General features: G+C 44.6%; 1 protein-coding gene across 3 annotated transcripts in view; it reads left to right on the top strand.

The window, feature by feature from the left end:
• Positions 1-17,004, top strand: part of lrp4 (low density lipoprotein receptor-related protein 4) — a 113,788-nt gene that overhangs the window by 55,082 nt on the left and 41,702 nt on the right. For all 3 annotated transcript variants that reach the window (XM_084062783.1, XM_084062782.1, XM_084062784.1), the window contains exon 3: positions 14,896-15,012. In XM_084062783.1, coding sequence (XP_083918909.1) covers positions 14,896-15,012 — 117 coding nt within the window. The remainder of the gene's footprint in view (positions 1-14,895; positions 15,013-17,004) is intronic.

Genomic DNA, 17,004 nt, shown 5'->3' with positions numbered 1-17,004 from the left:
TCCAGACTGAGTTCTGAGCCAGTTGTTCTCAAATGGCTTTGTATGGGGACCCAGACTTTGCACTGACCGTGAAGCTAGGTGTCCTGGTGGCTTAACCGATCAATGCGATGACTAAGCTCGGGCGATATCACAATAATTCAGTACGATAGTGAGGTGCCAAAACACAGGGAACCAGGGGATCTTTTGTGCCCTCCCCCCACCCCTCCTACACACTCACTTTCAAGGATTTTTGTAATTTACATTTTGCTCTGTTAGTGTCATTAGGCAACCTTGGATGTGCAGTGCTGCACAATGTCAGCAGAAAGAAAATGTTTACGGTCTTATGAATGTATTTTCTTTTCAACTAATATTGTTTTATTACTGTCAATTAATATTATTATTTGATATCACCCAAGCCGCTGGGATACGGGCTTGACATCCTCCTCATTATTCTACATCCTCCTGAGAGTGTAGTAGTATAATAATAAAACAAAAAATCTTTAAAATGTCATGTTATATAATTTTTCTTAAATTGGATGTCAGCAAGATTTTAATTTTAAAACATTAATGCACACACACACACACACACACACACACACACACACACACACACACACACACACACACACACACACACACACACACACACACACACACACACACACACACACACACACACACCAGTGGTGGAAAAAGTGCTCAAATGTTTTACAGGTAAAAGTATCAATACTGCAATGCGTCGCATCGCAAAGCATTGTGAGCTTGTAGATCGGCTATTTTCAAATGGACAAAATGTATATAGGGCTGAAGTGGGTAATGTATCTTTTGTAATAATAATCAAAATCTACAAAGTAACTAGTAATTAAGTTTTCAAATAATTGTACTGGAGTAAAAGTATAATATTTGCCTCTGAGATGTAGTGGAGTAGAAGTAAAAGTACTGCAAATTGGAATTACTCCAGTAAAGTAAAAATACCTCAAAATTGTACTTAAGTACAGTACTTGAGTAAATGTACTTGGTTACTTTACACCACTGCGTATGCGTTATGTGCGTGCACACACAAAAAACACGCACCGGTCTCCCGCTGAGTTGAAAGGCTGCAACAGTAAATAGTAAATGCTTTGGGGCCAGAGTGAGGGGTTGAGAGGAGGGGAGTTGTGTACTGAGGCAGTGGTGGGTGGGTGTGCAGGGCTTTCAGAGGGAATGCAAGAGAGACAGTGTTTTCTCCTCTCACTGCATGAGGCCTGCTCTCCCCAATGTCATGAATTTCGGGGAGAAAGGTGCTTTTCATCAATGACCTCGTCAACTCAAAACCTACCTGCATTATTAACACATTATGCTGCCTTTCAACTCAGCGGGAGAACGTCGCGTGACACACCAACATGCACACATGTGTGCATGATGTGCATATAGTACACATTATGCAAAAGCGCACACACACGCACGCACACACACGTGCGCCCTCTCTCTCTCTCTCTCTCTCTCTCTCTCTCTCTTATGAAACACCAAAAAAGTGACAATGGACCTCCGTTGCCCTCCGATCCCCCCCTTTCTCTTTCTCTCTCTCTGGGGACCCGTACCATTGACCAGCATGAGCCAAGAACAGGCATCAGAGGAGGAGATTATGATACCCATCCCCCCCCCCCCCCTTCCCTCTCTCTGTCCCTCCATGAATCTCCCTCTGTTCCCATCATCATCTATACTTCTACCTCTCGTTCTATTCTTCTGCCCATTTTCATCCATTTCTCTTCCTCTCTCCATCAATTTTTGCCATTTTTCCTTCCACCTTCCTCACAATCTTTTCACACTCTCCTTTTTGTCTTGTGCTTCTCATGTATTTCCTGCTGTGTGGTTTTAGTAGATACCTCAGCCTGTTTGCCTCTATATTTTAACCCTCACTCTCTCTCTCTGAATCTTTGGCTCTCTATGTATTAACTCTCTATCCACCTCTCTCTGACTGTCAATCTCTGACTCTCTCACACACTCTCTCTCTGACTCGTCTGTCTGTCTGTCTGACTTGTCTGTCTGTCTGTCTGTCTGTCTGTCTGTCTGTCTGTCTGTCTGTCTCTCTGGGTCGTGCTCTTTGTGTCAGTCTTTGAACGAAGTTGTTTGCATTGGTAGACATTAGCATAATCCTCTCTTTCCTCCACCCTCTTTCCGTCCTCTCTCGCTCCCTCCTTATTCTTTCTTTCTCTCTTTCGCTTTGCTGGGGCCCTTGCGTGCCATCTCTCTCTCTCTCTCTCTCTCTCTCCATTTCCCTCTCCCTAAATATTTACTCCTTGCTCAATAAGTGACTGAAGGACACTTGTTCAGAGAGAAAGGGCCATGATTAGAGGACACTGCAGGGCAGAGAGAAGAAATAGGAGCAGCGTTGGCCTTTTAAAACACTGTGTCGTTTGAGGAGGTTTCACTCAGACCTGCGTGTGTTGAAATGAAGTAGACTAGACAAGCAGACGCATAGCAAAACACTCATGTGCCATCCAGTGCTCCTTATGTTTGCACACTTGTGTGTGTGTCACATTTTGAGACGGTTTTGGACATGAAACCAGTTGTTTGGGGATGCATGTCTAATTTGGGTCAAACTTTGGTGACCAAGATTTTAGTACAGTTCCTGTACTAAATCTGTCCTGTACTGTCCTGTTAGGGTTGGTTTGGGTACGGTTAAGTTTAGGGTAGGTTGATATGGAATGAATGTAAGTGAATGCAGTGTCCTCAAAAGTTTGCAAAACCTGTGTGTGTGTGTGTGTGTGTGTGTGTGTGTGTGTGTGTGTGTGTGTGTGTGTGTGTGTGTGTGTGTGTGTGTGTGTGTGTGTGTGTGTGTGTGTGTGTGTGTGTGTGTGTGTGTGTGTGTGTGTGTGTTGAGAGTTCTCAAATTCTGCCCGTGGAAAAAAATAATCCCCAAATTTCAACTGTCCCTAGTGGCCTAACGGTAATAGCCTGGCGTAGACAGACTATATCACTGCATGGATATGAGTCTGGTGCTTCTATGAGGAAGTTTTTTTTCCAAGGGGGCGGGATCAAAACAATGACTCTCGACGCAATTGGTTAGACCTACAAAACAATTACCAATTACAGTCTCCCATATTTGAATACTGGGCCCTGATTGGTTACCCCCGTCTTCTGGAGCAGGAAATGGATTCTCTATGGAGCGGTGCCAGACCCAAATCGCAGAGTGCAATTTTTTTTTCAACTCGCAGATTCGTCTGGTCCCAGGCTATAACGGTAAGGCCGACGGAAATGGTAGTGCATGTGTTGGATGCAACTCAAAGTGATCTTTACTCAGGTACAGTGGCCCCAGGACTTACATTTAGGGCAGGCGATATTTTCTTTTGCCTTAGAGGACATTAAGCACGCAATGACACCTTTTAATAACACGGGCTTCCTAGCCCGTGTTATTAAAGAAAAACGACCGATAATGGCCAAAATCGCAATATCGATGAAAGTGTCAGTTTTCAAGATGTTTTGGCCATTATCTCTGGAACGGAAGGTCCAATCTGCTCAGTTCAAAGCTTGTTGGATGCGTGACACCAAGACACCTTTTTAGGATATTTGGGTTTTTGGGCCTAAAAGAATGGTAATTGTTTGTGCCGAGCTTGGGCCTTAATTTTCAGGCCCGTTGAGATCTCTAGTGTGTGTGTGTGTGTGTGTGTGTGTGTGTGTGTGTGTGTGTGTGTTTAAGCTTCCTTATCTCTGGCACACACATTCATATTGCCAGAGAAGGCAGCTGTCAATGTTATATCATTAGTATATGGGTTTTTCATAAACCCAGGTAAATATTTGTTTTGAATGACTCCGAGGTGCAATAAAGGTCTGAAAGCAGAACTGTGTGTGGTTGTAGTAAGTAAATAATTCAATGTGTGCGCACCGCATCCATTCACAAACCCCCATTGGACTGTACTGTACTTCCCCCAGAATATCCATTTTATTTTATACCAGCAGACGTAATTACCTGTGGCCAGTCAATGTTGGAGTTGTCCAGGAAATGGCTTATCCATAAGCTTTCTGCAAATGATGTAGCAGCACAGGGTGTAAGCTCAAGGAGTGGACTGTAAATGTGGTTCAGTAGCTTTTATGTTTTGAGGATGCGAGGACATTATTAGACTGTGGTAGGGTCTGGTGCCACTCTTTGTGTGGTTGTGTGGTCAGCTTCAAGACCGTCCTTATCAATGATTGCGGGGGAGGGGGGTTAATAGTGTACACGATCTCGCATACACCACTGCAAGAGCGATACAGTTGTGCCATTGGGCACAATAGAAAATGACACTGATCATCCTTTACATCGTCACTTCGAACTCATGCCATCTGGGCGAAGATACAGAACAGGAAAAAGCTGATTTTAGTAGAAATTTTGTCCCTTCAGCCATTGACTTGCTGATGGGACGGTATTTGTGTAAACTGGGGACGTCATGTCCCCAGAATACACTTCATTCTCTTGGTGTTATGTTGTTGTGCTATGTTGTTCTGTGCTATTTGGTTATGCGTTTTTCTTGTTGAACAGACTGTGAAGATGAATATCCCTGAGGGTACAATAAAGACATTATTATTATTATTATCATAACATACAATATTTCTCCGTTCTCTCTGCATTGCTACGAGGTGTGTTGACTTTGCGGCACGGGATGGGCCAGCATTCGGGGCAACACTAAGCTGTTATGATGGATCTATTGCCTGTTAAAAAAAGAAAAGAAAAAGGGCAGCTTACAGCTACCACTGCCAAGAAAAACCTTGCTGCCAGTGCCAGTTTGTTCTCTGAAGGACTGAGCTCTCCATGTATCTGATAAGGCGTTCCTTGTCGGGAGAGGTTATGAAAAGAAAATACAGAGCGACAGGCTAGGAGAGAGATTGAGAGAGGGAGAGAGAGGGGAGACGGAGAGGAGGAGTGTGAGTTGGAGAGGGAGGAAAAGATTAAGGAAAGGAGAGATGGAGGTAGTAGGCAGATGAGACGGAGGAGAGAAGTGAAGTGAGGTGCGTAGATCCTGAGGGTTTGTTGTACAGTATGTGGTGCCCTTTTCACATATAGACTCTGGAAAATGTCCAGGGAATCAGGTCGGCACATTGTCCGATGCTGCCCTTTCACACATGTACTGTTCGCAACAGGAGAATGGCTGTCTCAGCTGCGTTCTCACATAAGTCTGTTTGATTAGGCGAGGGGCATTGTCTGGGTAGTGGACACACAAGTTAACTACTCCCATTTACAGTAACAGTGTAAGGAAGATGCAAGATATTAATTTCCTTCCATAGAACATGACAGCGGCCAAATCCGCGGCCAAATACATATCATTTTGGGGGTCCTTGACATGAAAATGTTTGAGAACCACTGATGTAGACAACAAGCTACAGCCTAGTTTCACCAAAACAAGTCGTCCTCCGAGTTGGACAAATATCATTGGTCTCTATGTCTGCACGTCAGATTGTAGTCGTGGTCTACATTACTACTGCATGTCAGGTCCGTATTGTTGAGTCAGACATTATTTTGCGTTCACACATACAGCCCCATCGGTTAATGTCTAGATAACATACAGGTTACAGTGCATGTGTGCTCAAGTGAATGTGGCATGAAACACTGAAACGGGTGGATCCATCCATCTGTACAGAAAGTTGATGGGATCCGAAAGGGCGTTTTCAGTATAGTCAGTCACAAAGTCACAAATCCACCACACTAGTCAGGGGTTAAACCGCTCTTAAACCTGCTCTCGTTGTATGTCAAATATCAAAAATATGTAAAATAATACAAGCTCAAAACACATTGCAACGTGACATGTTGTAAACTTATAGATCTGCTATTTTCACTGAATTTCACTATTGTGACCTGCCCAGAATAGGAACGCTGTGGTTAAGTCTAGAGAGCAAGTGATTTAAAACATGCTTTCCTCTGTAGCTGCTTTAGAGGTGCCCTTGAGCAAGACTAATACACCCCACATGCTTACTTCTCTTTAAATTCTAGTAAACACTGGAATGACAGTGAAGGTAAAACCCATCTTAAGAGCCATCTTGAAAAGATGACAAACACTCTATCAAATGACTTGAAGTCTTCAGGCTGATAAGAGATGAGACGAATGATGCAAATACTCGAGACATGAAGGCAGTGAATTATGGTACTAGAATTTCAGAATGCATGAATGACAAGCGAGCCACATCACAGGCGTGAGATGTAGATGATGCTGATGTCGTAAGAGAAAAGAAATGCTTGTCCGATGTTGACGAGGAGAGCAGAGGTGTAGAGAGGAAAGGAAAGAGGAGAGGAAAGCAAAGAGGGATGAGAGAAAAGAGAAGTGGAAAGGAGGTAGGAAAGGTAGTACGGCTTAACGACCATAACAATGATGTCCATTCTGCATGTTTTAGTGGTTATGTATAAGGCATAAACCTTTATCAGACAGTCAGATGAAATATTCGACTTGAGACACAACACGCACGCACGCACGCACGCACGCACGCACACACGCGCGCGCGCGCACGCACACACACACACACACACACACACACACACACACACACACACACACACACACACACACACACACACACACACACACACACACACACACACACACACACACACACACACACACACACACACACACACACACACACACACACACACACACACACACACACACACACACACACACACACACACACACACACACACACACACACACACACAGAGATCACCCTCATAGGTCCACATCTGTTTTTGTCATAGTAAGAACCAGATCCCTCGCCTCTACAGTCTCTCTCTCTCTCTCGCTCTTAATCTCTCCATCTATGCCTCGCTCCATGGTGCTGGTGTGATGAGCAGTGTTTAGGCAGATATATTGGTCCCATTAGGGGTACTTGATTCAGCTGCGCTCCGGTAAAGAGGAGGCCATTACCCTCGGCTCCTCCAGACCACTTTAACGACGTGCACATACATCTTCCTCCAGACGCACAGCTGACAACAACACACCAGAGAGAGACACACACACGTGTGTGCACAGGAACGCTTGTCCACTCATGTGCCTCTGTGCATAGTATGTGCACACAAGCATGCGCACCGGAGAAATGTAGTATGTATGCCCAAGAAACATACAGTACCACTTACTCATGCTCATGCACACACACACACACACGCACACAGACACTTCATATGCACACTTCATATATATACACACACACACACACACACACACACACACACACACACACACACACACACACACACACACACACACACACACACACACACACACACACACACACACACACACACACACACACACACACACACAAATGTGTGTGTGTGTGTGTGTGTGTGTGTGTGTGTGTGTGTGTGTGTGTGTGAGAGAGAGAGATAGAATGTCGATGTGTATCCGTCTAACTTTAGTGCTGATGATGGGAATGGCAGGTGTATGTCTGTGGGAAATGGGAATGACTTTTGGAATGCGAGCGGGAATTCTGTGAACTCTGACTGGAATAGCTTAGTGAAGGGCAAGGTGTGTGTGTGTGTGTGTGTGTGTGTGTGTGTGTGTGTGTGTGTGTGTGTGTGTGTGTGTGTGTGTGTGTGTGTGTGTGTGTGTGTGTGTGTCCATGGATGCTCTGGAGGAAAGCGAGAGGACAAATGGAGAATGCCAAAGGGAAAGTTTCATATCTAACTATATAAATGGCGAGCAACTTCCGCACCCTGGGTGCGACACCCCACAGCTCTGTTATCGAATAAACAACGCACCGCCAGACCACATGTCGGCAACTGACTCGCCACGGCGGCCGCGCTGAATTTACGCCTCGCGTAGGGGACATCTCACTGCTCACTACAGCTTTTCCACCGCGCAACATAATTAATTCTACTCACCAAATGTCGGACAAAACGGAAGGGGAGGCAGCTTCGTACCGTTTACCCTGCGCACGACCTCATCACCACAACAGCTGCCAGCATGCGCTGGCTTGCGCCGCCATTGCACTCTGCCCATCTCCTCCACACCAACACACACGCAGCTCCTTTGCTTCAACCCCCCCCCCCCCCCCCCCCCTTCTTACGTACCTCCTTTGTTCCACCCAGGCCGTTACTTTCACTTCACTCATGTCTCGATCACACTATGTCCGTCCTTCACGTGCCATGTTCATCCCAAACACAAAAACAAACAAGTCGGGTTGCCAAGTCGTTGGCATGCCAGGTTCTCTAAAAACAAGCGCCAGAAACAAGCAACCACCTTCATGAAAAAAAAAAATACACCGAAGGGGTCCGCCATGTTCCAGGGGGGTCCCCGCGCGGCCCAACACTCCACAGGGGGGCCGTCGACCAGCAGGGGGTCCGCGGGGGTCCCCCTCAAACATCAAAAATATATTTTTTTCAATTTTTTTTTTTTTTTTTTTTACTTTTCCACAGTTTTACTCCAGCAATTTGAGTACCCCAATATACACGCGGCCACGCTGGGCCCCGTGCGCGGCTGGGGTTGAGGGGGGCGTAGCCCCCCGAAACTCTAGTACTTCATAATATGTGAATGACACAAACGTGTTAAGAAGTAGAACGGGTATGGTATGAACATTTGCGTCCATGCAGGACCGTGTGCATATGTGCGTGTTTTGTTTCTGTATTTACTGGGGATGCGGTATTTGTGAGTTCTTGTGTTAAGACTTTAAATGCCATTTCATAGGCAGATTGTAGATTATTTTTGTGCCACGGTAAGAAGTTTGTTCTAATGAGCTTGTAGTGCAAAACCAGCTACTGTGATGAGCTCTGCGTCAGCAAACGGCGCTAGTAGTCAGCAGCTGGAAGGGCAAGTGGCATACTTCAACGTAAAGACTAATTCAACAACGCTGACCTGACGGCAATTGAAAGTGTCAGCCACACACACCCGTAAAAGTGGCCCATCAATTCAGTGCGTGCAACTGCATAATGGAATAGCTCCTGAAACGATATCTTTGGATTATTTCACCCTCAGGGAGTTGAAACAGAGACACTGGAGAAGGGAATATCCTCTACCTCGGTTGCCTTGCCTGACACAGCTTTGGTCTGTGTCTCACAGCAGTAATTCATGTGAGAGGTTCCATAGAGGTTCCATAAATTAATAGTAGGATCACAAGAACATTGTGCTTGTGATCCTACTATTAATTTATGGAACCTCTGTCTGTTGCACATTTTTCTCCCTCAATGGGTTGAGCAATTGATCAGAACTTCCACACCGGCATTGACCGTGACAGTGACATTGCCCGTTTTTCACTTTCCCCAAATTTGAGTTGTTTATTACTGTTTTTGTCAACTCTGTCATACTTTAAGCAGCAGAGTTTCGGAGTTCCTGCACATGTGCAGCAACGGGCTATAGATGCACTGTTGCCACGGTTACGTTCCCCGCGGGCTATATATCTGGAACAGTTTCGGAGTTACTGCACACGTGCGGCCACAGCCTATGGGGCTGTGTTGTCATGGTTACGGTCCCCGCAGGCTATGGGATTGGGATGGGTGGACTTGCAGACAACGCCAGCACAGACCTGGCTCACAGCTACAAAGTTATGCAGCACTTTGATTTAGGAGCCGTGTCCACACAGACAGCGTTTTATGAGCGGAAGAGCGCTTTGGATATCATCTCCATAGCACTATAACACACGTGTTATTAGCACAAATAGCTTAGCTGAAACAACGTAAACCTGGACCTCTCATGGCTGTTGTGTTAACGATTCAACGCCGGGACGTAAATGACCGGTTAGAAATTACTATCAAACTTCAAATTCACATCCCCTTTAATCAAGTATTCACTGTACCTTCAGTTCACTCCTGATATGACAATAAGGGGGATTAGGCCAGCTATGTTGATTAACATTTGGGGAAAAAAACATTCACAGCCTTCTCAGCACTCAGCTCCATGCAGGCCCTAACCAAAGAACCATTCGCAGAGTTTTTTATTCTGTGGATAGCCTAAATTTAATAAGGTTAGATAATAGCCCAGTCTATTAATTGAAGTTTTACGAAGAACGGACATGGATCGCTCCGAGAGACATGCTGTAATCATGGAACAATCCTTAATTTGAAATTATGCCCAATCTATTCAGCCTATCAGACTCAGTATAGCCTACACTTTTGTAATATTTAATTAAAATTAAAGAATGCAATGTGAAAGCAAAGAAGTCTTACCTTGAGTGACAACAAACAATAGATCACTTTCTTCGGTCGAGTCTGGGGCTGTGAACTATGATGTCTGCCATCATATCTAAATGGATCGCCCAGTTCTGCTTCATTCATTGTTGAAACAATTCAAGTTCTTGTTGTGTGATTTGATTTCAGTGTTGTCAATCTGCGGAGTGCAGACAGCAAAGGGGAGGTGTAACTTGGAAGTGTAGATGGCTCTGTGATCTCGGAGGAGCTTCTGTGCAAGGTTACTGGTGGCCAGGCTCTTGCGGGAACTCACAAGGCAGATTTTTAATGTTTTAATTCAAACATAACTTGAATATATTTGACTATGCTCACATTTTGATTATTTGTTGACAGCCCTTATATATGTAATATATACTGTAGACACACACAAACACACATGCACACGCACGCACACACGCATATAATATGTGTGTGTGTACTGCATATTTGTCTCTGCATGTGTGTGCTTGCATATAGTGTGTGTGTGTGTGTGTGTGTGTGTGTGTGTGTGTGTGTGTGTGTGTGTGTGTGTGTGTGTGTGTGTGTGTGTGTGTGTGTGTGTGTGTGTGTGTGTGTGTGTGTGTGTGTGTGTGTGTGTGCGTACCAGTGGGTGGAAGAGGAATGCAGCGGGTACAGAGAGCTGAGTTGTGTTGTGTTGTGTTTGCTGAGCTATGTGGGGCAGCATCTCAGTGATAAGTGAGATCAAAGCACTCAGAGAGACCTCATCAACCCTGAACTGCCTGCTCCCCGCTGATCCTCTTGAGCGATATCCAGCATCAAGCCCACCATACTAGCGGTGTTGTGTGTCTGTTTGTGCATCTGTCCTTGTAGGTATGAGTATTTATCTGTGTTTACTATATGTACATGTTCCACAATATCTCCAGAGTTTACTTTTTGTGTGTGTGTGTGTGTGTGTGTGTGTGTGTGTGTGTGTGCGCGCGTTTTGTGAGCATCCATTTCCATTTCCCTTACACCGACATGTCTGTTCTTTGTGCAAAGGAGGATCTATGTCTATATCTAGCAACAGTATTTATTTTTATTTTCGAGGTGGTTGCTTGAATAAAGCTGGGTTTTCACCAAATGCAGGCTAGGCGACCAGAAGTCATACATTTCAACGGAGGCTTTCAACACTTGCGGTGCCGGTTATTTTGGGTCTGTTTGGGTGAAACACATAAGTTCAATGTTTCAGTGATTACCCGGCTGCAGAGTACAGCTAACTTTATCCATGTCATGTGGTTTCAGGCAAGGGAGCCAATCAACAAAACATTGACTCATGTTAGCTTACAAGCATAGCAAAACAAGTGCTACCGATCGGTATGTATTTGTATCAATTCCTGTTTTAAGTGATTTAAGTTTAAATCTGGTTTAAGCCTTAAACCATCACTCACTGCAACTAACTATGTTCTCTTGACTGAGTGAGCGTGGTCATTTCCCTGTGAATGCACCCCTCCACATTGCACTCTCAGATGAGCTGAATTATTTAGTGAAAAGATGGGATAGGGTATTTTCTCCTTTTTTAAGCTGATTGAGGATTGTGCAAATATAACAAGACCCATTCAAAAACACATCATCAGTGCATCAACCCGCTCAGCTTGAGAATGAACCGATTGTCTCTCCGGCAAACAAGATAGACAAGCTTGTTGTGCTCTTCCTCAAAACATCTCAGTAGGTTTCTGACAGGTCTAGCAGCATCCTCTCGTGTCCACGTTATTGGATTATATATGAACCTTGTAAAACCAATTAGGGTTTAAACTTCAGTCAGAGCGAGACAGAGGAGAGGTTAGAATGTGAATTGACCATTCAAATGCCGGTCCTTTTGCTCTTACAATACGTCATACTCAGAGGGGTGGGAAACCACCTCGTCAGGGTGAGAATGACGTAAGAGCAAAATGACTTCTGCATGACTACTGTATGGTCAATGCATGACAGATAGAGAGATGTGATGTCATGATGGTGCACATTTATTCAGTCTTAAAGATGCCATCCTTTAATTGTCTCCGCCAGTATGGTGGAGAGTATGTTTTCGTCTCCGTCCGTCCGTGTGTGTGTCCGTCTCAGCCAAGCTAACATTGGTCAAGCTTCACGTGACACGTGACAATATGTTGTCACCAATGCTTTGATTGGCTAGCGAGACGCATGATGCAATAAAAACCTATGAATAGCACCACGCACTTCAAAAAATCATTTATATTTTTAGCGGCGCTAGCCGCTCTATACCTTTAGGTATAGAGCGGATATTAGCCCTCTATGCCTGGCTTTTGCGTCAACGTTCTGATTGGTCAGGTGCGCCAACGTTCTGATTGGTCAGGTGCGTCAACGTTCTGATTGGTCAGGTGCGTCAACGTTCTGATTGGTCAGGTGCGCCAAAGTTGTGATTGGTCACTATTCATGACATCACTATGATGTCATGAATATAGAATTCGATGTCTATATAAACGATGACAATGACTTCATCTTATTATTCATTTGGCTAAAGTCTCCGTCTAGGTAAGTTATTTAAAGTTAATATGACGAATAGAAAGAGAAAGATACAAGAACAGATGAAGGGTGAATGTATAGAAAGTCTGAGTTCGGGACGCAGTCATCCGTTATGACAGAATGGTTTGATAGAGACGATCGAGAATCCAAGAGTCCGTTAAGGTTCTGATTGGTCAGGCCCGTCAAGGTTCTGATTGGTCAGGCCCGTCAAGGTTGTGATTTGTCAGGCAAGGGGACTATTCATGACATCACTATGATGTCAAGGTTTATTTTTTATTTCCTCATGTTTTTTTTTGTATATATTTTTATTTGGCTAAAGTCTCCTTCTAGGTAAGTTATTTAAAGTTAGATCCTCAATTTAACTTTATCTGTCGTCGACGCTCTGATTGGTCAGACCCGTCAACAAAGTGATTGGTCAAGCTTCACATGACACATGGCTATAAACACATTATAAACACATATCGATGACATAATGTATTCAAAGGCGCCGCTACCTTCACACAGGGTGTGATTTTTTTAAGTGAGCTTCCATCACTGTGATGACCACTGTTGTTTCTAAATATGAATGGGGTGTGATTTTTTGTCTCCGCCAGGAGAGTTTTACCCTCCGTGTGTGTGTCCGTCTCAGCCAAGCTAACATTGGTCAAGTGACACGTGACGTGACAATATGTAATATAAATAGGTAAGACAGGATTAATCAGGAACAGTACTGGCGGAGACCTGTGCTCCGAGGAGCACATTTTCTAGTTTACACTCTCTTTCTGTCTCTGTCAATAATGTAGCATGCAGAGGTTGCCGTGCAGAGGTTGGTGGGTCAGTAGAACACCCCCTCTCCCTGAGGACTAGAGCCTGTGACACACCCACACATTCATTGAGCCCACTTTTCGTGACTGGGTGGGGGCTATCTGTATCTCTTTCTATCAAACCATGTGACGTCATCCATTATTCATGTTGCAGCGTCAATATTTCATATCTCGTATCGACGTGAGCAGTCGGTCGTGCGCACACGTGTGAGAGTAGCCGGAGGCGTCCATTGTCCATAAGGAGCACTCTGATTTCTCCTTCCCCCTCCCTCCTCACCGGTCTCTCTGTCTCTGTGTCTGTCTCTCTCTCTCTCTCCCTTGCTTTCTTTCTCGGCCAGTAGTAATTAAATTAACTCTGTCTCTGATTGACAAAGGGCCAGTCTTTCAGGGCCTGTTTGCATAGGTAGAATAGCGGTCAGTGCTGGGAGCGGATATGAAGTTAGGCAGGAATGTGCTGAGTTGTGCCGGCTGTGGATGCTTCTTAGCGGAGGGCGGCCTGTTTTTGAGACTTAATCCAGTTTATTGGACAGTATGATGGAGAGATGGTACAGAGAGAGAGGCGGGGGGGGGGGGGGGGGGTCAGATTCAAGTCTGTAACCAGGTTTCTGCAAGCGGCATACAACATGCATGCGTCACAATAACTGGCTGACACACCAAGATGGCAGTCCGTCCAGGGTTTCTGCTAGCCATCTTATTGGCCGACCAACGTGGTTGATAAGATTATAATTTACCGGCTTAATGTAAAATTGTGTGGATTTTTGCAATAATGTGTGTAATGCACCTGTGTGTGAAAAGGCCTTGTTCCATCTCTTTGAAGTACTATTACTTTATTATTCATAATCAACTTTTCTGTTACTGTTATGTTTATTGTTTCATCAATGATGATGTCAAGGAAGTCACTTGCCTGCAATTTGTCAGGAATTTCTTCCAACTAGGTTTGCTTCTCCTAAGCTCTCTTCATGTCACTGATGGAGTCACTACGCCTATCTACCGGTAGTTGGTTTGAAAGTTTCTGCGATATGAGTGCATCTGAAGATGATTGCTTGGCTTTATTGCAGTGGTCTTTTAAATGCACTGATGTGATGTGTTCAGTGCATTGATTGATTTATTGCTCTCCATTTCATGTTGGTCACGGCCTTTGTAATTCCATTGGTCTTTCCAGATTTCTTCCAGTTTTTTTGCTGGTTGTTCCACAATGTTTTCGTCATGTTCCTCTTTACAGGTATCCTCATCATTGTTAACGTTATAAATGTGGGTTTTAAATCATTTTGTAAGAGTCCTGCGGATGTCTGTTTCACCTTCATAAGCCTACCGCAACAAAGGGCTTCAAGTTTCAGAGTAAAAATGTATTAGAATACATCATTGCGTAACAGTATGAATTATGATGTTTCATACTGTTATGCAATGATGTTTTCTGATACATTTGAATTTGTCCTCTTCCCCAGTCCTTTCAATTGTCCAGATCAGTTCTATGATATTTTTGACTGACCTCTTGGTCCTGTCTCGTCTTGTCTTGTTTTGACCCATCAGTGCTTCCCACCTGCTCACCGCTGGACTTCCACTGTGACAACGGCAAGTGCATCCGTCGCTCCTGGGTGTGTGACGGAGACAACGACTGTGAGGATGACTCAGACGAACAGGACTGTCGTAAGTAGCCCACTACACACACACACACACACACACACACACACACACACACACACACACACACACACACACACACACACACACACACACACACACACACACGCCACACCATAGGCTACTGGACATTAGCCTACTGTAGCCTTCTTAAAGTACATTCTGTATTCACAGTCTTAAAAAAAAAAGTCAAAAGTTATACAAATAATATAAAAGCCGTCCTGTGCTCTCATTGGCTGTAGCATGGATCTGCTCGGGGTGCTGGTCCAACCCCGTTCATACTCTATGATTTCCAGTCGGCGACAGTGGCAAATAATCTAACATGCCAGATATCTGAAGACGCTCAACGAGGCGTCCCTAAGTTTAACTTTTCACACACAGCGAGCGAAGCCCGATCTTGCGTCAGATGGGGGGATTTGTCGGCGAGCGCCAGAATAGGTTGGCGACAACATAATCGGGCCAAAACTCTTGCAGTGTGAACGAGCCATTAACTGCACCTCTGATCCCAGTTTACACTTTCCGGGAATGACCCTCTGTGTGTGTGTGTGTGTGTGTGTGTGTGTGTGTGTGTGTGTGCGCGTGCGTGCGTGTTGTGAAAATAGACTGCAGCTGCTGAGCAGTCAGATTTAGGCCCGGAGTGGGTTAAGTAAAAAGTGTGTGTGTGCATGCAAGTGTGGTTATGCACAAGTGTATTTATATATTATCCATTTACAGCTGCATGGTGGGGCAGTGATGTTTCTGCATACAGCTGTGTGTGTATATACTAATATCATTTTAAGCGCCTGATGTCGTCGTGACTGAGGCTAGGAAAATAAAATGAGTAATATCCTGTAAAGTGAGGACATATAGTTGCTGGTCCTCACTTTTCAGGAGGCTCTTTTAGTGTTAAGGTTACAATTAAGGTTAAGGGCAAAGGTTCAGGTTGGTACTGTGTGTAGTGGTTAGGGTTACATTTTGTTGTATAGGAATTAATTCAATCACTGGAAAGTCTTCATACAGTAAGTATAGTAAAAGCATGTGTGTGTGTTTGTGTGTATGTGTCCCAAGACGAGGGATAGTTAGTGGTCAAATCATGTGCGCACAGTGTCCACATCTACCCTTTCAAATATACCCAGAGTGACTCAGGCGGCTGAACGTGTCAAATATAATCCCCTCAGATCTGTGTGTGTGTGTGTGTGTATGTGTCATTCCCTGGCTGTATGGCAATTCAATTTCATTACACTTACACTCTGAAAATAGCTCTGTGGAGTGGCATGTTCTTAATGCAGACACCACATGGCGGAGAGAGAGTCACAAGGTGTCCTTAGTATACTACAGTAAAATTCTCATTGTTAATTTCACTCTGAGAGTTAAAATACAGAGCCCCGGAACCAAATGGTCTCATAAGACAAACACTAAGGATTTACTGTGTACCCTTATTCTCTAGCCTCATCTATCAAACAAACAAACATATTTTACGGACACACTGGTGAACTAGCGTCAATGGATTTGTCTTGTATAATGTGATGAAGCCAAAAGACTGCCAAAACTAAGTGCTCCCTCGGAAATGACCGACACAGAAGAATGACTACCCCTGTTTCATCACCATAATTGTGACCCATTTTAAAATAAATCCGGCCAGAGTAGTGCGAGGTCCCAAGCGTGTGCATATTTTCAGTCGGAGTTGTTCTGGTGATAGCGTAATGCAAATCAGGAGGCAACCCATCGGCATAGTGAGGGCGCTCCATCTGAGCCGTTTGTTTTTGTTTTAGAAGGGATCGCTGTGTGTGGACCCTTCCCACCGTGACCCCAAGCTGGCAGTCAGTTCAGTCTATTTTAAGCTTCATTGTCAGGTGCTTGTAACAGGAACCCCCAGCTTATTCTTAGTCTCACTCACTGAAAGTCACTCCAGGTGAGAGGCTTCAGCCACATGGCTCAAAGCACAGAACCTGGCTCAGGATATTGCTGCTCTCATAGTGCCGTGTTCACTGGCTGTAAACTGCTGTTCAACATGGAACA

The sequence above is a fragment of the Gymnoscopelus microlampas genome (assembly GCF_963454915.1).
Source record: "Gymnoscopelus microlampas genome assembly, chromosome: 1".
Taxonomy (NCBI): Eukaryota; Metazoa; Chordata; class Actinopteri; order Myctophiformes; family Myctophidae; genus Gymnoscopelus; species Gymnoscopelus microlampas.
The sequence above is the reverse complement of the archived record's forward strand: the minus strand, read 5'-3'. Positions and strand labels throughout refer to the sequence as shown.